Here is a 24834-nt window from a genome sequence, read left to right on the forward strand (position 1 = left end):
GTCCCTAACTAGCAAATAACAGGAAGTTTAACACCACTGGAAGGCTGCTGCCACAGGACCAGCTAAGGAGCTGAAAGGCAGTAAATAAGTGAAATGCAGCCTTTCCTCGTTCTCTTGTCCCCCACCAGCTGCTTTTTGGCCATCAGTATCTCATGAGGGTTACTAAGCCAGGTAGATAGTTCAGCAGTTCTAAATGTGAACTCTTTTTTACATAAATATTTTGTTTAAAAGACCTGATTACACAAACTCTCCATCAGGAATATGAAAACATCCATGCTTTCTAGGGCTCCTTTTATAGGACTGTATTATTCATTTATATATTATTTCTGACTGTTCCAAGGGCTCCAGGGAAGTATCAATGCATAAAATAAGTGCTTAAAAGTCTTCTACAAACAGCAGGCAAACTTCTAAAAGCTAATGTAGCAAATCAATTATATACATAAGGAATGAAGAGCTTGGTACTAACTTTCCTAACCAATGCAGAATTTGAATTAACATTAGTATTTTTGCATGTTCATACTTTCACTACAGTTTATATGCAATATATCTGAGATGGGGACCCTGTGGCTCTCCAAATGTTGTCAGACTCCAACTCCCATAAACCCCAGCCCGCATGACCAATGGTCAACTCTGAACATTTTTTTATCCCTTTTCTGCAGCATCACTTTCTTCTGTTGTAAAGTGCATTGGGTATGAATCAGTACTAAATTTTTATGGTGTTATCTGTGGAATTGCAGAACAAGCACATGACCACTGCGTTGGACACACTTAATGTCTGTTTAGTGTGATCTGGTGCCTCCCGCTGTGAGAAGACTGTGTGCTATGAACTTAACGTATTGAGGCACTCTCTGCTGGCAGCAGGACCTGAGCTTCCCATGTCACACTGAGGAGATTAAAAGGAGGGAAACAGCATGCCTTGCCTGGGCCCACTGAGCTACCGGGTCCCCCCTCCCCACTCACACACATCTTCCCACATTTGTATATGAATCAAAGAATGCAGCATGCAATTAGAGAATAACTTGTTCTCAAAACTACTACATGGTAAAGAATCTTCCATACTGACAAACCAGAACATTTTCTTTATTAAGGGTTGCTTCAGACTGTGGGGATTAGCTGCCAAGGGTTCTTTGTCTAGTGCACAGTCAGTGGCATACCAAGGCTGCTACGTAATGTCATGAAGAACCCCTAAATTTGCAGAGGGATATGTAAGAGAAAACATGGGCTAGAATGAAATGAAATAGAATTATTTTAGGTTGAGAGCAAATGAAACACTATTGAGAAGTAAGGCAACTATAGATGCACACCATGGGTGCGGCCAGGACTTTTGTTGGGGGGGGCAGGACTTTTGTTAGTGGGGGCAGAACTGTTGTGATTGGTCAGTTAAGTATTCCTTCTGTTTTACTTGATGGGGGGGGCAGCTGCCCCTCCCTGCCTCCCTTTGGCTACACCCATGAAGCACACTGCAATAAAGACAAATTTTCTCCAAGTTCAAATTAGGGTGATATCAGTTTCCAGTTTGCATCAGATTCCGTCTGTGCACAACTTTGACTGGCTGGCACCTGTGACATAATGAATCTACTTCTTCCTCCTTTCATCAGGCAATTTGGCCACTTTGTTTTAAAGAGTGAGTTTTAGAACTGCAGGACACGGGTGGCGCTGTGGGTTAAACCACAGAGCCTAGGACTTGCCGATCAGAAGGTCGGCGGTTCGAATCCCTGCAACGGGGTGAGCTCCCGTTGCTCGGTCCCTGCTCCTGCCAACAACAACAATAATAATAATAGTCGAAGCTGGGCTCAGGGTGGCTAACAACAATAAAACAGTACAACACAACACAACACTCTAAAATCATTCATTATAAAATTAATTCAAATCAAACCAATGGCAACCATTGGCCAGAGCTCCGCAAAGATTGCCAACCTAGCAGTTCAAAAGTAAATCAAAGTGCAAGTAGATAAATAGGTACCGCTTCGGCGGAAAGGTAAACGGCATTTCCATGCGCTGCTCTGGTTCGCCAGAGGCGGCTTAGTCATGCTGGCCACGTGACCCAGAAGCTGTATGCCGGCTCCTTCGGCCAATAAAGCAAGATGAGCGTCGCAACCCCAGAGTCGGCCACTACTGGACCTAATGGTCAGGGGTTCCTTTACCTTTACTTTAGAACTGCATGAACATATAAGTGGCACTTTCAGGAAACATATTTTAAAAACTTGATAGCCCACCTGAAGTACCAGGAGGACAGGTAAGGCGGATGACCAAATCATCATTTGAAGCTGCATCAACTGCATTGCAAGGATAGCAATTCCTGCTTTTATGCCCCATTTGTGTATAATAGAAAGAGAAATGCTAACAAGTTGCTCCCTAAAGCCTGTTCTACCAATTAAAGTCTCATGACTGAGGCAATTTTGATTTTCAGATTAGGAACTGTATCAAGAGGAACAAAGCAGGACTGTAGTACAAAATTCTATAGTTAAAGAACTTCCAGGTGTGCAGATGGGCCTTTATAACTCAATGTGGGATAGCAAAAAATTAAGTATGTCTGATATGGTTAAAATTACTTAGAATGCAATCTTATACAAGACTAACCAGAAGTAAAGCTCCTTGGGGACTTGTTTCCTCATACTGTGAGTAGAGGATTGGAGTTTTAGAAATTCAACTTTAACAAGAGTTTAAGCAGGTAAATGGATTCTGGGGCAAGCTTCAGATCCAGCCTTCCTTCCCACTTTCCCTCTCCATCCACCAAGAGCCAATAGAAAAACAGAAACACTGCTAGCACATTTCCCTGTTATGAAAAGCACAGGTAGCTGTGCTGACTCATTAAAAAAACAAGTTCCACAATAGGGAAATTCCATTAGTAAGACTAACAAAAATATTGCACAACAGGGAGCAAGCTTTTCAGTTCTCCGTTACTCTTTTATCTGGCAGAAATTTCACCATTTCAGCATTCAGTGTCCTCCAAACACTAGATAATGGTACCCAGTTTTTGTTCCAGCTGACTTTTACCTGGCACACCACTTAAAAATTAATATCCAGCTTTGCTAATACAAAGACTGCCACACACCCCTTTACTTGTGCCCTCTGGCTCCCCAAAGACCTTAAGGCTGGAGGCAGAACTGAATAGCTACTAGACTTTAATTTTAAAAATGCGTCCTGTCCTGAAAACATCTGACAATCTGTCTTGCATCTTGAGAAACGAAACAAATTATGCCTACAAAAAAGCCCTGCATTTTAGCTCAAGAGCTTCAGGCTTGGGGAGTGACTACAGCACTCCCAGCCTCCGCCTCCTTTCCCCACTAAATCATCTTGCTTGATGAAGAATTCTGGAGAACTTGAAAGATTGTTCACTGTTAGGATAGGATGGTCTTTCCTATCCTTACCGTCAACCTGATTTCTCCTCAATTTTAAACTTCTGAAAGTCCCTTGCTTCTCCTCCTCCTCTTCCTATTAACCCCATGCTTTCCCTCTCCTTACTGCTCTACACTAATTTGATTTCCCAATAGGGTTTAATAAACTTCTTTTAACTTAGAAATGTCTGCAAGTTCTGGCTCCTTATCTTTTTGCTCTCTTTATACTTCCCTCTCTAAAGGTACTTGACTTCTTGTCAAACCCAAAATCTCATCTTGTTTCTGACCCTCCTCCCTTGTTTTAACCTTATCTCTGGAATGCCTTGCTTCCTGAGATTAGAACTTGTCCCCATCAGTTTTTGGTTTTTAGCCTGAATTTGAAGAAACATGTTATCATTAGCTTTTACCCATTAGTTAATTTCTCTTCATTTCATTTCCTATGGTGACTCTCACCATTTTTTTTACTCTTTTTTGCCTGTCTGCCCATAAAGCCTGTGGGAAGGGCCTCTTTTCCGACTGCATTTATATGGCAGAATGCTTTGGAAGTCATATGATTCTTACCGCTGGCCATTTATCACAGTTTGATTAACATTACTTAGGGCCCTAAGGAGCCCCATTAAATGGAATGATCCACCCTCTTCTCCTGCCTTGCGCTCTTTTGTTCCATGGGTTCTCCTGGCCCCACCAGCCAATTTCAGGGGCGTGGGGAGAGGGTGCAGAGGGGGGAGAGGGGTGTTGCAACAGTGAAAGTCCTTGTGCAGGCTTCTGCTGTGGGGCTCACTAACTGAACCTGCTCACAGTCTCTTCTCTGCCAAGAGTCTCACAGAGAAACTTCGTAAAACAGATATTTTGTTTTAGTATCCCTGAACCACTTAATACGTGACAGATGAATATTATTGGTTTCCACTTTTGTGCAGTGCATCATTTTTAGAAGAAAAAGCTGCATATAAATATAAAAAGTGGGACTTTTTTTTCTTTAAAACCCATTGTGGTAGCATTTAACCCCAGAGCTATTAAGGGCATTTTATGGAGCTGGTTCAAATTATGACTGAAGAGAATATAAATTAAGGGATTTTCTACTTCATATGGTTCAGGGATATTTGTTAAGTGCTATAAAATAACTTACTGTGCAAACCTATACACATTTATGCAGAAGAAAGTCCCACTGAGTTCAATAAAACTTATTCCCAAGTAAGTGCGTTTAAGATTCCAGAGAGATTTAATTTTAAATTCACAGAAGGAATTATTATTTAAAGGGACACAGATTTTATCATTACACCTAGAAACCAAAGTGGGGTCATTATTGTTTATTAGTGGGATCATAGAATCAAAGAATTGTGGAGCTGGGAGGGACCATGAGGGTCATCTAGTCCAACCCCTTGCAAATCAGGAAGATTTCATCCAGTGTGGGGCTCAAACCCACAAGCCTGGGATTAAGAGTCTCCTGCTCTACCGGATGTCTAAGGGAAGGCTGTGAAGATTAAGAAATATTCTAATATTAACAACAACCAACAAACTCACCCAGCCTCTTGCTATAAAAGATTAAATATATTTTAAATAGAGCCATTACTGACTTTGTAGAATGATTCAATTCTATTTAAAATGTTGATTTAATAATTATGATTTGGTATGTGTTGAGACATTATTTTGCTTTTTCACTATTTCATTTTTTTAAAAAAGGTTTTTTCTGGGTTTGTAGCATACTGTTATGCTGCTTTAAAAATGGAGGAAACAGATATGAGAAATAAGATCTAAAGAAAGTGTTATATTGAAATTAGGGGGTGCTGAAAAGATTGATAACAGGGATGCAGAAAGGGGAGGTATGGGGAAGTCGCTGAAAGAAGGTTCAAGAAAAGAAAGGTTAAGAAAGTATACGTGTTTATATGTTTGTATGTCTATGTATTGTGTTGTATTGTTTTGTATTATGTGTGGAAAAACCAATAAAAAATTTATTAAAAAAAATAAAATAAATAAAAATGGAGGAAACAAAACAAAACAGCAGGTCCCAGAAAGACCTCCCCATAAACCTACCGCCAAGGGCAAGCTGGTGACCCTCCTCAACTGGGGTCATGAATTAATCTTTAGTTCTGCTAACAGAAGCCATGTATCTGCAACCCCACTCGAAACATACAACCTCCTTGCATTTTGTTAATTATAAAGAAAACCCCAACATGTTACAACTTTGAATTTGGACCCAAAGCTATCAAGCCCACAATTGTTGGATGGTTGCTTAGGTCCAGTCACCGTAAAAGTACTTCTCTTTTCATCTTTCCACCGACAGTCAAACCCCTGTTTGAAGGGAGTGCACATACTATATATAGCCTTGTGTTTTATGAAAGTGCTCGATTGGCAGTCTGCAAACTGATGTTCTTTGTTAAACTACAAAGTAGGAACAACAATGAACAGCTGCACTACAAGCCTCCCTCAGCCACCCCCAATTCTGTGCCTCCGCCAGCCAACCATGACTAAAGCAGACCCCCGCACAGGAAGTTCAGCCTTGCTCAGGAGAACAGCATACAAAACATCCCCTTGCCTTGCAATGCAAGATGTCCCTCAAAAGGAAATTGAAAGCCATGGCTTGCAATGAAAATTCATCCTTAACAGTGGCCCCTTGTACAGAATCTGTAAGGGATTGGTTCCTGGTGTTTTGTTTTTAAAATCTTGTTCACTTTCAACTCTGGATTTACAGCACAAACCACAGGAAATCACATGGATTTTGTGAAGCTGGCAAAGCAGGCTGTACGAAGAGGCAAGTTTAATTGTCCTCTTTGACTGTGTGACCGAAGTGTGCCTGCCTGCAAAGGAGAACGTGAACAGAAGCATACAGCTTGCACTGTCAGAGCAGCTCCCTGCAAATTAAAGAACAGGAGACAGAAACCCTAACTGCAGTTCAAAATTATATTGCTTTCACACCACTTTAAGTGTTGTAACTGCACCCAAGGAATCCTGAGGATTTCCATTTGGTGAGTTGCTAGGCATTCTGTGTTAGAGATCGCACACACACAAACACACATCTTGGTTTGCTGGAAAGGGAAAACTGTGTGACTATTCCCAGTAACTTTATTTCTCTGCTTAAGCATGCTTCACTTTTCTTTCTGTAAAAGACAAATGACAGATGTACACTATTCACTTCCCATCTTGTCATCAGTGCCACCATTACCATCAGACTAGCAGGCAATAAGTCCAAGGCCCCCAAATAATTGACAGTGGCTAGCAAGCAGCACTGTGCTAGAAAACACTGCTCCTACTACCTGAAGCAGCTGCTTTGTCATTTTACTTTAACTGTAAAACTTCCCACAGTGCAAAGAGAAGTGGCAGAAATCTCAGCCGCTCCAATGCCACCTCTGGGGCAGCAGAACAAATGAGGGCACCAGATAAGGCTCTGCAGCTGTAAGTCAAGTGTTAGGCTTGGATTCGGCAAACTCCCTTGTTAGCCATCCTGTTGACTAAGTCTCCAAGTGAGGGGGAGGGAATGAGAGGGCTAGCCACAAAGCAAGGACTTGCACGAGAGAGGAAGGCAGGTAGAGCATGTGTGCATGAATGCATAAATGCTGGGGTGAAGGCGACGCTGGCAGGGTTAAGTGGGAGCAGGGCCAAAGTTGGGAGGGGACCTTTTGGATGAGCTGCTTCCAGGAGGCCCCTCAAGCCTGGCAGCACCTCGGACGGTATGAGTGATTCCTTCAAAGCAGCGACCTGCATTCCAGAAGTGATAGGGAGGCGGGAAAATGTAGCTATTTGAGGACTAAGTCAGGGATAAAGACACCACACTAACACTCCGCCCCAGAAGCAAATTCATTTTTCCATTTTCCCTTACTAGCATGAGGGCTAAAAGCCTGTACTTTCTCTTCAGAATAAAAAATGAAGCGACATGAAGGCACAAAGTAGTCCCAGTGCTAATTGTTGAACTGAAACGGTAGGTGGTAGTAGACCCTTACTTCAAAATACATCTTAAAAATCACTCAAGTTAACAATAATTCAAAAATCAAACTTCACCTCATTACATGCATCTACAAATCTGTTATGGTTAATCCCTTGTGACAGTTTGTATGGCATGATTTAAAACTATTTTTGACTGAAAATAGCCTTTCAATCTTACCGGTCAAGGAGAAGTTCCAGAACTTCTTTTGTAGATGCAAAGCCCCTGTATGTGGACAGAAATATACTGATGTAGGTGAAGTCATTGTCCCCAAAGGCTGTTAGAAGGTTCTCCACAAGCTTCTCCAGAGTGCCAGCTTTTATTGTCCTGATCTTGCATGTCTCATATTGGCTGACTGTATGCCCTGGGGGCAGTTGGTCCCCTTCAACCTAGGCAAAAGGCAAGAAACAAGGGGAAATTAATCAAACACCCCTACCAAGAGGAGAACAATCATAGTGAAACCAAATACAGTATACTTTTTAATAGGGGGTGCCCAGGAATGGTCTGAAGGTACATGGCGTAGTTTTATGGATTAAACTGAATAGGTCTGGTACTTCAAGGTGCTGGATGGGAGATCATCTGGGAACCATACGAAAGCTACTCTGAGGCCCATAAGAGCAAATAAATGGGAAAACAGTAGGGTTGGGGGACGCTAATAAACTCCAGAAGATCTGTTAACCCAGCTCCAAGTTTTATGGAGACCTTAGACAAAATGCCCTCAGGTCTCCCTCCTCTCACCACTGGCTGTTTTCTTGCTCTCCCTCTCAGCCCAGCCTGTGCCACTGTCTGATGTTCTGCTTTACCTGTTGCTCTCGCTTGCTTGGAGAGGGCAGGTGAACAGCCAGCAATATCCAAAAGAGGAAGCAGTAGCACAATGGGTGCTCTGGGAGTTGGCGGTAGGCATCTTGCTGGAGTGCAGGTCTCCTCTAGTGCCTGACACGGCTGACCCTTCAAGTCAGCCCAGATTTAACCATTCAGTATAATGTTGCATTCTATGACCTGTATACTGTGAGCATTTTGATAAAATGGGGGGGGGAGGCTATTGTCAGAGCCGAGACACAGCTAGCAGAGGCTGAGCGCCCTGAGAGCCAAGGAGACAAGATAAGCTTGGAGTGTAAAACGGAGGAAGGACAGCCAAGCTGCAGTAGAAACCTAATCTCTGTGTACAATGGTACTTCGGGTTAAGAACATAATTCATTCTGGAGGTCCGTTCTTAACCTGAAACTGTTCTTAACCTGAGGTACCACTTTAGCTAATGGGGTCTCCCACTGCCACTGCGCAATTTCTGTTCTCATCCTGAAGCAGAGTTCTTAACCTGAGGTACTATTTCTGGGTTAGCGGAGTCTGTAACCTGAAGCAAAGAGCAGGAAGTGGGAGTCCAAGAGGGGGAACAAACTGTCAGTTCCAGTTCAGGCTCAGCAGCAGGGGCACCAGAAACAGCCTGTCCAAAAATGCATAGACTCACGAGAATATGCAAGAGGCGGGGAAAAGAAAGTGGGGGTTTCGTTGCTGGGGGAGGAAGAGGTGGAGCTCAGACTTGGCAACAGCAAACTTGGGAGAAGACGCCGAGGACTGAGCTCTGCAGTGATTTACGTGTTTAAGCAATAAATCTGAGATAATTACTGCCAGAGTTGTCTCACTTCTGTGGGCGAGACCCACGCCATTACAGCTATACGCTATCAAAACACAGAATAGCTACTGAAGATAGCAACCCCATGCCTGATGTCTCTTGTCCTCTGAAATATGTAGTCGTGAAATGTGTGCTATGACATCATCATTCCATATGTTTCCCGTGTTGCAATGAAGTGGCACAGGAGTGGGAAACATGTGGCCCTTCAGATGTGGCTGGAATACAAGTCCCATCATCTCTGACGATTGGCCATGCTGGCTGAGGCTGATGAGAGTTGGAGCCCAACAACCATTGGAAGGCCACCAGTTCCTACCCCTGATGCTGAACACTCACGACACTGTAACGTCACATCACATAGCTCGTATTATGGAGAAACTAGACACGGGTTGCTTTTCTTGGCAATGGTCTTGCGTTTTTAGTAACCTTGTAGTTTATGGGTTTAGTTCCGCCTAAAGACTACACATTATTTTATCTTCACAACAGGAGGCTTGGAAGAAAGCTCCCCCCACATATCCTCCAAAAATGAAACTAAACTTAGGAAGGAAAGAAGCAAGAATTGGCTGCACTGATTAAAATGAAGCCAAAATCAACACAAACAACAAAAGCTTGATATAACATGTGTCTAAAACAGAGAAGTCTTGAAAACACCCAACTGTAAAGCTAAGCAAGTATGAACCTGGACAGTTTTTGGATGGGAGACCACCCAAAAAACTGAGATACCAATGTACAAGCCAAGTATTTTTATTAAGACATTTTGGAATTTTGAAGTATGATGTTCAAGATGTTCCATTTGTATAATAACTATTAATTAAACTCCTTGGTTCACACATCTCACAAGGAACAGGTGCCATATCTTGCAATTCATGTCCTATTTTTATTGCTAAGCTATTTGCCGTCATGAAAACTCATTCTTTTAACTTCTTGAAGTTTTTCAGACTGTGTTAGTCTGTTTAGATCCTCATCCAAAAGTTGCTGAAGTCAAAGAACACCATGTGTTGTAGAAGCTTTTGGAAGTGGCCTGTGCAAAGCTGACTAAAACAGAGAAAATGAACCAGGTGACAAAGGCCCACAAACAATTGTAAATGTGCAGGGGAATGATGTTATTGTTCTGCAGGAATCTAGAACTACGAATAGGTAAGAATCTGCTCTTGGGTACCAGCCATGGAAGCTTTTAAACCGTTGCTTTCCCCATTTTATTGGCTAACACAGGGATCTAAAGGCAGGTGGATTGGTAAAAAAAAGGAAAAGGCAATTAGTACTTTTTTGGTAAGGCTGTAGAAGCCAGTCTGCCAAACAAAAGCACCTGCCAATAGGCACGCAAAATCTTGCAGGAGAACAGAAGTAACAGAGTTTGCTGAAAATCTCAAGGTCAAGCTTCTCTGCACATTTTTTAAAAAATCCCTTCTGTCTCCCTTTATGTTAGTGAGAAGGGTTTTTATTTTTATTTTTGCAAGTTATGTTAAAACTATGATTCTTGCATATCATATGCATGCACATTTCAGGTTTCCTAAAGTCAGCAGCATATAAACAGATACATACAACAATGAATATGACTGTATAAAATACCGTATTTTTCACTCCATAAGACGCACCTGACCATAAGATGCACCTAGTTTTTAGAGGAAAACAAGAAAAAAAAGATTCTGAATGAAACAGTGGGTGTATGATTTTTGTGGTTCATGCTGTGGCCACAGACATGTGATTTGACGGTGAGTTTGGGGTAGCCCAATGCAAAAATCCTGAGAATCCACATGGACCTGTGCTTTGTAACCATGTTTTTCCGCCATTGCGGCCTCACGAAACAGTGGATGCGTGATTTTTTTGATGCAGGCTGTAGCCATGGACATGCTATGTGATCTGATGGTGAATTTGGGGTGACCCAATGCAAAAATCCTGAAGATCCACGGGCTTTTACCTCCCCCCTCCCAGGCAGCCTCCTTTATTGCTTATCTCCCTCTGATCAGCTGCTTCCTTTCAACACTCCTTTCCCTCTTGTTTGCCCTAGTGTCTTTTCCTTAGCTGGAGCAGTTTTTTGCTCCTCCTTTTCTTCTAATTTCTCTCCTCATTGCTTGTTTTAGTATTCCTGTCTCCTCTCCTTGCAATTTCGCTGTCTTTACCTCCCCGCCGCCCGCAGCACTCTTATCTCCCTCCCGATCGCTTGCTGATCAGCAGCTTCCTTTCCAAACCTACTTCCCTCTTTCCAAAAAAAAAGAAAAAAAAAAGCATGATCTGCTTTTCGCACCTGGGCAATTCGGCTCCAGGGACCACGCATTCGCTCCATAAGACGCACAGACATTTCCCCTTACTTTTTAGGAAGAAAAAAGTGCGTCTTATGGAGTGAAAAATATGGTACATTATTAACACTAATAAAATTTTACGGCAAAAATATACTACCACATGGGGCTTGACTCTGTTGCAAGCCTTCTACATATTTTTGTGCATAATTTTACATATAATTATCTGGGACTTTTTAAAAAGGCAATGCATAAAAAGCTTGAACAAAAGGGGGCACTTGATACAAGAGGCAGTGTGATGCAAGCAAATCAGAACTGGCTCCTGATTAGATAGGCAGCCTCCTTGCTGAACCTGATGCATAGGAAAAGGTTTTCTTACTCCAGCAGGCACTTTAAGGTAGTATTTGGTTTCATGACTTTTTAGGCCAGGTACCTAAAAAGGCCAGGGGCCTAGAAAGACTGCATAGAAACACTAATGATTAAGTGTATGCAAGTGCCTTAATAAGCAAAGTCGCACTGGTTCAGAAGTGCCAAATTCAGCGTATACGTCTGTTAGAAGTCGATGCCTCCTCCACTCCAGAAGAGGGCTGGGGCATGTATGATCTGGCCTAGTCGTGAAGAAAAGTCACTGCAGCAACAGAGGTCAGTGGTATCACAGCTGCAGGCCCCTATCCTCCTCCTCCGTGTGTATGTGCATGCATGTGTGTATGTGTTACAGAGAATCCAAGTATGCAAGAGAGGCAAGTATACAAGGGATAATGTGTTTGTACGACTGTAGCAGAGGGAAAGACTCCAAGTGGGCCTACAAGCCAATGCATAGAGAAGCGGACCTGACAAAGTTATCATGTGGGCAGACATTTATATCAGCAGCTAAGCATGTGGCAGGGACTCCGTGCAACTCAGTTTCCCAGCAGTGTGGTTTCCACAGAGATAATGAACAAAACAGCCCTCTGTGTGGGAGTGGGGAGCTGAAAACAGAAAAGGGGAAGAGTGGGGGGGGGTAGGATGGATAGCTACTCAGAAGGTATGGGGGTGATATACCGTATTTTTTGCTCTATAAGACTCACTTTTTCCCTCCTAAAAAGTAAGGGGAAATGTGTGTGCATCTTATGGAGCGAATGCAGGCTGCGCAGCTATCCCAGAAGCCAGAACAGCAAGGCGGATTGCTGCTTTCACTGCACAGCGATCCCTCTTGCTGTTCTGGCTTCTGAGATTCAGAATATTTTTTTTCTTGTTTTCCTCCTCCAAAAACTAGGTGCGTCTTGTGGTCTGGTGCATCTTATAGAGCGAAAAATACGGTATGCAACTTTTTGCAGGTCTCCACTTGCTAACGTATCAAGTTACAACAGCGTTGATTATTCGAAATGTACTATTTAGAAAAGGAGTCATATATCCATCTTTCTTATCGGTAAAAAGTTTACACAAAGGGAAACATTATCAGGCAACATCTTTTAGCAATGAGGTCTACAAGACACTAGGAGCCTCGTCTCCCAAGAGGAGCTTCATCACTTGCATTTAGACTACAAAAAACATCAGTGAATATGCTATAGAAAGGATAAACCCCCTGAGGATGGCTCAATGACCTCATTGTTGTTTATTCTTCTCCCATTCTTGTTACAAGTTCAAAATGGAACGGGAGGTGGCTGGGCATTTCTCATAGCTGTCGAATACAGATACTGCACAGAACTTTCTCCATCAATGGAGAGCTGCCGCCTCACCAGCTGGTACAGAGGGTCCTGCTGGGGTCCTTTCTCTTTTCCATTTCACTCATTTGTACCCAGCCTCCGCAGTTGTTAACTGTACAGTGGTGCCTCGCAAGACGAAATTAATTCGTTCCGCGAGTCTTTTCATCTTGCGATGTTTTTTGTCTTGCGAAGCACGGTCCGTCGCAACTGCGCCTCTACAAGCGGCTTTAGGAAAAAAGCGAACAAACTCGCAAGACGTTTTCGTCTTGCAAAGCAAGCCCATAGGGAAAATCGTCTTGCGAAGCGACGCAAAAACCGAAAAACCCTTTCGTCTTGCACGTTTTTCGTTTTGCGAGGCATTCGTCTTGTGAGGCACCACTGTAATATTGACCCTGCCCACCGTTCTTTCCCTGGCCATCTTCTTTCCACTGAGATTTTGCTGCCCTTTGCAAAAGACATTTTTATTTCTGTGGCTCTCTCTGCGTAAAAAATGAAACCCAGGAAAAAGCACTCCACACTTTTACTATGGAAGGCGTCCAGAGACAATCATCTCTCAGCTTAACAGGGGGGGAAATCAAAGACATTTTAAATGTTATGACCCACCACCACTTCCAAACACACACCACCACACCAAAAAGCCCTTCCTCGTGGCAGAGCATAGGTGGAAGCCATCAGTGTGCCAGATGGCCATGAGGTGTCAGTGGGACACTGAAAAGCCCCTTTTTTTAAGTGCCTCTTAGAGTAAGGTTACCAGACGTCCCCGTGTCCCAGGGACAGTCCCCGGATTTACAAATCAGCCCCCATCCAAAATCCATTGAAGTTGAAAAGTGTCCCCAAATTCATTGGGAAAAAATCTGGTAACCTTATCTTAGTTTCTGGGTTTATGCTGTGCTACACTGTGCTCAGAGAGATCCATTGAATGTAGGCACCTTAGCAGGTCTCTTTGGGTGAAAATGGACCACCCACTGTCAAGGAAGGAGGAAAGGTTTTCTCCCTATTGCTTTATTATCCAAGGGAGAATAAAGTTAGGGATGGGTGAATCTCTCAATTTTTGCTTCTCTCTGTTTCCTGTTTTTTCCACTTTTACGATCAACAAATTTTTAAAAGTCCTCAGTACTGTATTTCAATGCTGTTGTTGTTGTTTAGTCGTTTAGTCGTGTCCGACTCTTCGTGACCCCCTGGACCAGAGCACGCCAGGCACTTCTGTCTTCCACTGTCTCCCGCAGTTTGGTCAGACTCATGTTTGTAGCTTTGAGAACACTGTCCAACCATCTCGTCCTCTGTCGTCCCCTTCTCCTTGTGCCCTCCATCTTTCCCAACATCAGGGTCTTTTCCATGGAGTCTTCTCTTCTCATCAGGTGGCCAAAGTATTGGAGCCTCAGCTTCACGATCTGTCCTTCCAGTGAGCACTCAGGGCTAATTTCCTTAAGAGTGGATGCGTTTGATCTTCTTGCAGTCCATGGGACTCTCAAGAGTCTCCTCCAACACCATAATTCAAAAGCATCAATTCTTCGGCGATCAGCCTTCTTTATGGTCCAGCTCTCACTTCCATACATCACTACCGGGAAAACCATGGCTTTAACTATACGGACCTTTGTTGGCAAGGTGATGTCTCTGCTTTTTAAGATGCTGTCTAGGTTTGCCATCGCCTTTCTCCCAAGAAGCAGGCGTCTTTTAATTTTGTGACTGCTGTCACCATCTGCAGTGATCATGGAGCCCAAGAAAGTAAAATCTCTCACTGCCTCCAATTCTTCCCCTTCTATTTGCCAGGAGGTGATGGGACCAGTGGCCATGATCTTCGTTTTTTTGATGTTGAGCTTCAGACCATATTTTGCGCTCTCCTCTTTCACCCTCATTAAAAGGTTCTTTAATTCCTCCTCACTTTCTGCCATCAAGGTTGTGTCATCTGCATATCTGAGGTTGTTGATATTTCTTCCGGCAATCTTAATTCCAGTTTGGGAATCATCCAGCCCAGCCTTTCGCATGATGAATTCTGCATATAAGTTAAATAAGCAGGGAGACAATATACAGCCTTGCCGTACTCATTTCCCAATTTTGAACCAATCAGTTGTTCCATATCCAGTTCTAACTGTAGCTTCTTGTCCCACATAGAGATTTCTCAGGAGACAGATGAGGTGATCAGGCACTCCCATTTCTTTAAGAACTTGCCATAGTTTGCTGTGGGCGACACAGTCAAAGGCTTTTGCATAGTCAATGAAGCAAAAGTAGATGTCTTTCTGGAACTCTCTAGCTTTCTCCATAATCCAGCGCATGTTTGCAATTTGGTCTCTGGTTCCTCTGCCTCTTCTAAATCCAGCTTGCACTTCTGGGAGTTCTCGGTCCACATACTGCTTGAGCCTTCCTTGTAGAATTTTAAGCATAACCTTGCTAGTGTGTGAAATGAGTGTGATTGTGCGGTAGTTGGAGCATTCTTTGGCACTGCCCTTCTTTGGGATTGGGATGTAGACTGATCTTCTCCAATCCTCTGGCCACTGCTGAGTTTTCCAAACTTGCTGGCATATTGAGTGTAGCACCTTAATTTCAATGCTAATTTTGCCTAATACACACATTTTGTATGCCATTTTCTCTAATGTGGACACTTTTTTGCTCAATTTTCACCCACATATTTTCAGCAATGTGTGTGCGTGTGTGTTTGGTGCTGTAGGTTAAACCACAGAGCCTAGGACTTGCCGATCAGAAGGTCAGCGGTTCGAATCCCCACAATGGGGTGAGCTCCCGTTGCTTGGTCCCTGCTCCTGCCAACCTAGCAGTTCGAAAGCACGTCAAAGTGCAAGTAGATAAATAGGTACCGCTCCGGCGGGAAGGTAAACAGCGTTTCCGTGTGCTGCTCTGGTTCGCCAGAAGCGACTTAGTCATGCTGGCCACATGACCTGGAAGCTGTACGCCGGCTCCCTCGGCCAGTAAAGCGAGATGAGCGCCGCAACCCCAGAGTCGCCCACGACTGGACCTAATGGTCAGGGGTCCCTTTACCTTTACCTTACTGTAGTATATTCATTTCTGGATGCATTGCTTGGCTGGAGATCTGCACTGCAAGATTCAGAGAAGTCTGAATTTCAAGGGATTGTTGTGATTCAGTTTGTGTAGGGTTTTAGAAACTGCAAAATATATAGGTTCACTTCTAAATCGGAATCGGAATTCTCCCCACATCCATAAGTGTAATATTTAATTTTCCCTTCCCCTAGCACGGGTGAAATGCCATAGCTGTCAACTTTTCCCTTTTTTTAAGGGAAATTCCCTTATTCCGAATAGGATTCCTCGCAAGAAAAGGGAAAAGTTGACAGCTATGTGTCATGCTCTCATACAAAGGAAAGAGCCACTCTCACCTGAACCCATCCCCTCTCTCTCTGCATATATCCCTTCGTTTGCTTAGCCCCCCTACAGGTTCTGGATTTTCATATGACAAATCCTGGAATGCTATATATGGAAGTTTTTAAGGAAGGACTTCCTCCTTAGATGCATGATTCCACAGAGCACAACCTTGAGGTACGTTGGCAGTTTACAAGCCATTATGAATGGGGGAAGGATTGGTTCATATTTTTCAACTACAGGATGATTTCAGTTTAAAACAATAGGAAGACACCATTTAATTAAGGACTAAAAAAAGAAAGCTTCCTGGTTTTACAGCAATAAAACTAGAAGCCCAATTTGTCAGGCCTCCTTATATGTTTTCATAAAACAGGAAATATTGTGTCTGCACAGTTATGGCTTGTCAATAATTAGCAGGGTGCAACTGCATGCTGCTGAATCAGCCCTGCTTCACTCTTTCCATTCTAGAGCAGGGAGCAACAAATCACAAGCCTTGGTTTACCATGACATATGATTCATTGCTTGTGTCTTGAGCAATTAAAATGGATTAAAGTATTCTGTCACCCTAGCACAACAAATCCACATTAAGAAAGACCACCCCCCTCAGTTAGGAAAGTGTGTTGGGGAAATGGATTGAAAAGTGTGGAATGAATGACTAGCAGGAAGACACGTAAAGCTCAGTCGGTAGAGCATGAGGCTATTAATCTCAGGGCTGTGGTTCAAGCCCCACCTTGAGCAAAGGATGCCTGGACTAAATGACCCTCGCAGTCCCTTCCAACTTGACAATTACCGGTATATGATTCTATATAAACACCCAGCAAGCAAATCAGACTGAATGCTTGTTGTCATATAATCTCCCCGCAAACAAATCAAAACAAATGCTCAACAAAAACCAAATATAAACTAACCTCCACATACCTGTTATGCAAGAATATCAGGAAGAATGGTCAGTAAATACTGGAAGAGCCATAACTGTATTAGTTCAGTTTTTATCTTCCCTCTTCCCAAGGACTCTTGGTGAATAAGAACAATCAGAAACAAAACTACACACACATGCAGTATCTGATTAAATTAAGATTACGCTGGACTTCCGGCGCTCCCGCCATGGCGGACAGCGAATCCCAAGATAGTGGATGCCAGCCGTGCAGTTAATTAAGGATAATCTGGGAGTAATTATCCTTGCAAGCCCCCCTGCCAGGGCCGGAGGGGGGGGGAGCTTTCACTCACGGATCGTCCGATAACTGCGTCTCGCTCTGATGGAATGCGAGGGCAGGGACACAGAATGCATAGCCCTGTACGTATTGGAAACTCCCCAATGCAGTCACCATGAGTGGAGGTACTTCTGTCTTTTTTAAAGATGGATCTGAATTTGGGCTTAAGAAACAGACATGTTGTGGATGAAGAAGAAAGATAACCTGCTAAATGACCCAGCCACTGAGTGCCAAGGTGATCTGGAGAGGACTCTCGCTATCATAATTGGAATGCTACATAAGTGAAAGGGAGCCTTTGTTCTCTTTTTACATTAAATTTACATTATATTTGCTGTGCTATGATTTGGCAAGCCTTCACTGAATGGACTACAACTATATATGAAATGCAAGAGGGATTCAACAAGAACCTATAATTTTCTTTACAGAGTACTTGAAATAATAGACTGTGAAATACTATGATGATTTGTGACATTGCCTACTAAAGGTAAAGGTAAAGGACCCCTGACAGTTAAGTCCAGTCGCGAACGACTCTGGGGTTCTGGCGCTCATCTCGCTTTACTGGCCAAGGGAGATGACGTTTGTCCGCAGACAGTTTTTATGGGCCATGTGGCCAGCATGACTAAGCGGCTTTTGGCAAAACCAGAGCAGCGCATGGAAACGCTATTTACCTTCCCGCCAGAGCGGTACCTATTTATCTACTTACAGTTTGATGTGCTTTCAAACTGCTAGGTTGGCAGGAGCTGGGACCAAACAATGGGAGCTCACCCCGTCGCAGGGATTCGAACCACTGACCTTTTGATTGGCAAGCCTAAGGCTCAGTGGTTTACACCATAGCGCCACTCGCATCCCTTTGCCTACTAAAGAGAACTCTAATTTTGATTTATTATGGTTTTGGCAAGACACCAGCTCATTAGAAGGTTGGAAAGGAGTAAAGGAGATAAGTGCTGGAAATAAGCCAGGAGTTGCGGCCCGACGCTGGAGTGCTTTCAGTTTTGGGGTGGCAAAATGAAGTTGTGGCGTACTTAGAAATGAGTTTTTGAAGGAGGGGCAATGTTGAAGAAAACTGATTGATTACAACATCAAGGAAAAGAAGAAGGTAAACAAATATTTCACACAGAAACTACAGGATATAAGTTCCCTCTGCAAGTTAATGGATATGGATTTATTAAATACGAACGAAAGTCATCACACCATTGGCTGCTAAAACAAAGGATTACAATAGGAATTGTGGAATTTGGACTAATTAAATTGGAGAAGGACCAAGAATTAACATCAACTCCAGATAACCTAGTGGTGGGAGGAAAAAATCCTTAAATAAGAGACACGGGGGAATGATTAATAGACTTCAATGTCTGTACACTAATGCGCAAAGCATGGGAAATAAACAAGATGAGCTTGAGCTCTTGGTACAGCAAACTAAATATGACATAATAGGCATCACTGAAACCTGGTGGGATAAGTCCCACGATTGGAATGTAATAATGGAGGGATACAATCTATTTCAGAGAAACAGACCAGACAAGAAAGGAGGAGGAGTGGCGTTATATGTCAGGGATGTGTATACCTGTGAAGAGATACAAGATTTAGAACCTCAAAGCCAAAGTGAGAGCATTTGGGTCAAAATTAAGGGAGAGAAGAATAACAGTGACCTCATTGTGGCAGTTTACTATAGATCCCCAAGCCAAACGGAGGACATAGATGATGCCTTCCTGGAACAGATGGCCAAGCATGCAAAAGGAAGGGAGATAGTAGTAATGGGGGACTTCAATTACCCGGATATTTGTTGGAGGTCAAACTCAGCCAAGAGCATAAGGTCAAACAGATTCCTCACTGGCCTTGCAGACAACTTCATTGTCCAGAAAGTGGGAAAAGCAACAAGAGGAAGAGCCATTTTAGATCTGGTCCTAACCAATGTTGATGACCTGGTTAGTGGGGTAGAAGTGGAAGGATCATTAGGCGCGAGTGATCATGCTCTTCTGAAGTTTACTATACAGCGGAAAGGAGCAGCCAAGCATACTAGGACTCAATTTCTTGACTTTAAGAAAGCCGACTTCATAAAACTTAGGGAAGTGCTGGGTAAGATCCCATGGACAGAAATACTAAAAGGAAAGGGAGTTCATGATGGCTGGGAGTTTGTTAAGAGGGAGATAGTAAAAGCACAACTTCAGGCAATATCAATGAGACGGAAACATGGAAGGTGCCTAAAGAAGCCAGGGTGGCTATCTAAAGAACTTTTAACTGAGTTAAGATTAAAAAAGGATGTGTACAAAAAATGGAAAAGGGGGGAAACCACCAAAGAGGAATTCAAACAAATAGCCAGCACGTGTAGACACAAAGTCAGAAAAGCTAAAGCACAGAATGAACTCAGGCTTGCTAGAGAGGTTAAAAGCAACAAAAAAGGCTTTTATGGGTATGTTCGTAGCAAAAGGAAGAACAAAGAAACAGTGGGGTCACTCAGAGGAGAAGATGGTGAAATGCAAACAGGGGACACAGAAAGGGCTGAACTCCTCAATGCCTTCTTTGCCTCAGTCTTCTCCGATAAAGAAAACAATGCCCGACCTGAAGAATTTGGAGCAAATGATTCAGCAGAGGAAACACAGCCCAGAATAACTAAGGAGATAGTACAAGAATACTTGGCTAGTCTAGATGTATTCAAGTCTCCAGGGCCAGATGAACTGCATCCAAGAGTATTAAAAGAACTGGCAGATGTGATCTCAGAACCACTGGCAGTCATCTTTGAGAATTCCTGGAGAACAGGCGAAGTCCCGGCAGACTGGAGGAGGGCAAATGTTGTCCCTATTTTCAAAAAGGGGAAAAGAGAGGACCCAAATAATTACCGCCTAGTCAGTCTGACATCAATACCAGGGAAGATTCTGGAGCAGATCATTAAGCAAACAGTCTGTGAGCACCTAGAAAGAAATGCTGTGATCACCAATATTCAGCATGGATTTCTAAAAAATAAGTCATGTCAGACTAGCCTGATCTTGTTTTTTGACAGAATTACAAGCCTGGTAGATGAAGGGAACGCAGTGGATGTAGCCTACCTTGATTTCAGCAAGGCATTTGACAAGGTGCCCTATGATATTCTTGTAAAGAAGCTGGTAAAATGCGGTCTTGACCATGCTACCACTCAGTGGATTTGTAACTGGCTGACTGACCGAACCCAAAGGGTGCTCATCAATGGTTCCTCTTCATCCTGGAGAAGAGTGACTAGTGGGGTGCCACAGGGTTCTGTCTTGGGCCCGGTCATATTCAACATCTTTATCAACAACTTGGATGATGGACTCAAGGGCATCCTGATCAAATTTGCAGATGACACCAAACTGGGAGGGGTGGCTAACACCCCAGAGGACAGGATCACACTTCAAAACGACCTTGACAGATTAGAGAACTGGGCCAAAACAAACAAGATGAATTTTAACAGGGAGAAATGTAAAGTATTGCATTTGGGCAAAAAAAATGAGAGGCACAAATAAAAGATGGGTGACACCTGGCTTGAGAGCAGTACATGTGAAAAGGATCTAGGAGTCTTGGTTGACCACAAACTTGACATGAGCCAACAGTGTGACGCGGCAGCTAAAAAAGCCAATGCAATTCTGGGCTGCATCAATAGGAGTATAGCATCTAGATCAAGGGAAGTAATAGTGCCCCTGTATTCCGCTCTGGTCAGACCTCACCTGGAGTACTGTGTCCAGTTCTGGGCACCACAGTTCAAGAAGGACACTGACAAACTGGAACGTGTCCAGAGGAGGGCAACCAAAATGGTCAAAGGCCTGGAAACGATGCCTTATGAGGAACGGCTAAGGGAGCTGGGCATGTTTAGCCTGGAGAAGAGGAGGTTAAGGGGTGATATGATAGCCATGTTCAAATATATAAAAGGATGTCACATAGAGGAGGGAGAAAGGTTGTTTTCTGCTGCTCCAGAGAAGCGGACACGGAGCAATGGTTCCAAACTACAAGAAAGAAGATTCCACCTAAACATTAGGAAGAACTTCCTGACAGTAAGAGCTGTTCAACAGTGGAATTTGCTGCCAAGGAGTGTGGTGGAGTCTCCTTCTTTGGAGGTCTTTAAGCAGAGGCTTGACAACCATATGTCAGGAGTGCTCTGATGGTGTTTCCTGCTTGGCAGGGGGTTGGACTCGATGGCCCTTGTGGTCTCTTCCAACTCTATGATTCTATGATTCTAACCAGAACACGGGAAGTCATCCAAAAACATTGAATTGGGAACTGATTAATTGACTTTATTGATTGTATTGTGATTTGGCATGATTTGGCATTGTATTAATGTGGCCTCCATTGGATTGTTATTAATGAAAAATTAATAAAAATTAATGTTAAAAAAGAAAAAAGAAAAGAAAATTAAGATTATGCCACACCAGGCTGTTCAATGCCGGGTCAGACAAGAATGTTGCACTGCTCTTTCAGAAAATATTCAGGCTTGGACTCTGATAGATCTCTAGGAGAAGATAGTTCCAAAACTGTGGGGCAGCCAACAAGAATGCCTCTCTACATGCGTGCATATAAAAAATAATAAGCATTTATCAGCAACCAACACCAGCATGTTAGAAATCATTTAAAGGAACTTCTGAGGTATAATTTTGTTTGTATTCTCCCAGCAATTCTGCCTTCCAGTCTTTAAAGGGACTTGGCAGGCAACCATTCAATAACACTGACTTATGGAATAAAACACTGTGGGCTGAGTTAGCACGCTAACAGGAAATAGCTAAATCTGGATTCAATCAGAGACAGTCTCTTTTCTAACATGATCAAGATCCCTGAAAAGAAAGAAAAGGTTTTGGGTTTTGCCTTCTGGCCAGCTGTCCGCCTAAAACAAACAAACCATATTGACTTATTTTCAAAGAGTTTTTCTATAGCTGATGGGAAATTTTCCATATGATATCTATAAAGGTCAGAGGAGGTCATGTGCACTTAAGGACTGCCTCTCCCCATACAAACTAACCCAGACCCTGAACTTGCCATCCAAGGACCTTCGGAAGTTCTCCATCTGTGGAATAATAATAATAATAATAATAATAATAATATTTTTTTATTTATACCCCGCCCTCCCCGGCCAGAACCGTAATAGGAAGGAAGAAAACAACAACAACAACAACAACAACAACAGTTAATTAAAATACGGGTTAAAATACAGGTTAAAATACAATTTAAAATGCAGCCTCATTTTAGTAATAGCAGCCCATAAATCAAAACCATAAGGGAAGGGAAACATAAGGGTCAGACTGAGTCCAAACCAAAGGCCAGGCAGAACAGCTCCATCTTGCAGGCCCTGCGGAAAGATGTCAAATCCCGCAGGGCCCTGGTCTCTTGTGACAGAGCGTTCCACCAAGTCGGGGCCAGTACTGAAAAGGCCCTGGCCCTAGTTGAGACCAATCTAACCACCTTGGGGCTCGGGACCTCCAAAGTGTTGTTATTTGTGGACCTTAAGGTCCTCCGTGGGGCATACCAGGAGAGGTGGTCCTGTAGGTACGAGGGTCCTAGGCCGCATGCTCTTCCTGGATTCAGAGCTCAGCTGGGGGGGGGGGTAGGAAAACAACTTCAGGAAGATTTGTGGGGAAGAATTAGCAAGTTGTTCCCTTACCACCCACTGATTCTCCCCTGCAAATGCCCCCAGCCTCTGCATTCACATTATCCTGGCAAACATGGGTTTAGGAGCCCATATTTGCAGAGAATGTGCCATTTGGCCTTTACTTCTTCCTATCAAACTAACCTGATATTATGCTCTTTATTCAAATGTACTTGAGCACATAACTTCCAAGTAGATCATAACACTCTCTTTAAAAGACACCTGAAAGTACCGAGAAACAAATAAATAAATAAAATCTCATAAACAGAGGCAGACAATTGTAACTGAGAAGCTAGAAGGTCCTATTCACCCAGAAGGACTGTACTATTTTAAAAACTGAAATCTTGACTTCTTGAAGGAGTTTCACACAGGTGTGCAGAGAGATTCAACCTTTCATTTTTTGCACCTGGTATTAGCATTCTTAATGTGCCTACCCAAAATCACTGCATGTAGACAAATTACCTTATGATGCCATTACCCACCCTACTGTACCCTCAAAGTAGATGAGGAAATGAGAGACTTCAGGGAAAATGTCAGGCAAAAAGTGAAGGAATGCTTGATGGCATATCAAGGTGCCATCATAATTACAACCTTTTCCATTGTGAGCTTAATGAATATAAAAAGGGATTGAAAAGAAAATTTAAGTTAGCTGCATGCTTATCAAGTTTTTAAAAAACTGGCCAATACGATTACAAGTTATAGACAAGAACATGCTTCTCAGAATTGCAAAATCTGAAAACCTTATCTTTCCAACCCATAGTTTTACCTGCTTTCCAGAGGTAAAGAATCACTCTAGGATTTTATTCTCCTGGAAGCTCTCATAGTTTGAGAGCCTTCTGTATACATTTCCTGTGTCCACGAGGTTCTTAGGGACCATATGCCCACGCTTGACGAAAGTGGCCACTGGCATCTAATCTACTTTGACCCTTGTTCCGATTTTCCACAGTCATAACAAATCCAGGGGAGGCTTCCAAGGTCTGGCTCTTCCCAAGACAAGAACAAAAGGAGTTTTATGGGTTTATTTATATCCTAAGAAACTTGGGTTCTCCACTGGTAGGAGCTTCTTTGCTTTTGATTTGCCTTTGTGTTACAATATACTTAAACTACGCCTACAAGGCTTTATTAATGCTTTTCTATTTGTGACCAAAGGAATTCAATGGCTACTGTAATTTACATCTGCAGAGTTGAAAGAAGCCCAATATATGCTGGGACAAATAATGTACAGGGAGGGCATTTCCTTACCCTTCATTTTATGTTATAGCCGCTTAAGCTTTCTTTAGAGCCAACATAGGAGAGTCCAAGAGTCACCACCATTCAATTTTCTTATGTAAACCAAAGGGATATAAAAGTGTGTAAAGAAGTTACCCAGTTGTTGTTATTGTTTTTAAAAAAAACCCAACAACAATAGGAATGGGGCATCTAAACCTTCTACTTGGCTCTGAAAAACACAGTGGTGCTTCTGTACTGAAAATGCAGTGCCCCAAACATTTGCAGAAAAATACAGAAGCCTTTTGATGTGGTTGTAAGTGTCTGGCCTGCTGCACCTCAGACCTTTATCTCACTAGTTTTATCCTGCTTCTCAATGATATGAAGCTTCAAATGGGAGGAAAGCAAAATCTCCAGCCACGCTGAAGTATGAGATCAGAGAGTAACGATTAATGCTAAACTTTAAATGTATGATGTTAGAAATGGCCTAACTAAAATCAGGCTTCTTGGGCCAAGCACCTTTGGAATAGAATAGTAACACCAATTTGAGTTGTTAAAAGTTCAGTCCCCTCTGCTGAGGAGAAGTTGCAATATTTTCCCTCTATCCCTCAAAGATTCAGCTGTTAAGCTCATCAGTTACCATAAAGTCATCCGAAACAGAGAAAGCAATGCCTGAAAGAAAGAAACAAAGCTGGACAACTTA

The 24834-nt window shown here is 42.9% G+C and overlaps 1 protein-coding gene and 1 long non-coding RNA gene across 6 annotated transcripts in view; both read right to left on the minus strand.

The window, feature by feature from the left end:
• Window positions 1–24834, minus strand: part of RGL1 (ral guanine nucleotide dissociation stimulator like 1) — a 128742-nt gene that overhangs the window by 38236 nt on the left and 65672 nt on the right. For all 5 annotated transcript variants that reach the window (XM_083621384.1, XM_083621388.1, XM_083621386.1 and 2 more), the window contains one exon: window positions 7435–7643. In XM_083621384.1, the coding sequence (XP_083477510.1) occupies window positions 7435–7643 (209 nt within the window). The remainder of the gene's footprint in view (window positions 1–7434; window positions 7644–24834) is intronic.
• LOC310765902 lies at window positions 19217–21269 on the minus strand. Its single transcript, XR_014549865.1, has 3 exons — window positions 21047–21269; window positions 20182–20250; window positions 19217–19978 (listed from the first exon to the last, which is right to left on the minus strand). It is a non-coding gene; the product is annotated as an uncharacterized lncRNA (long non-coding RNA).

Source organism: Podarcis filfolensis (assembly GCF_964270895.1).
Source record: "Podarcis filfolensis genome assembly, chromosome: 6".
Lineage (NCBI taxonomy): Eukaryota > Metazoa > Chordata > Lepidosauria > Squamata > Lacertidae > Podarcis > Podarcis filfolensis.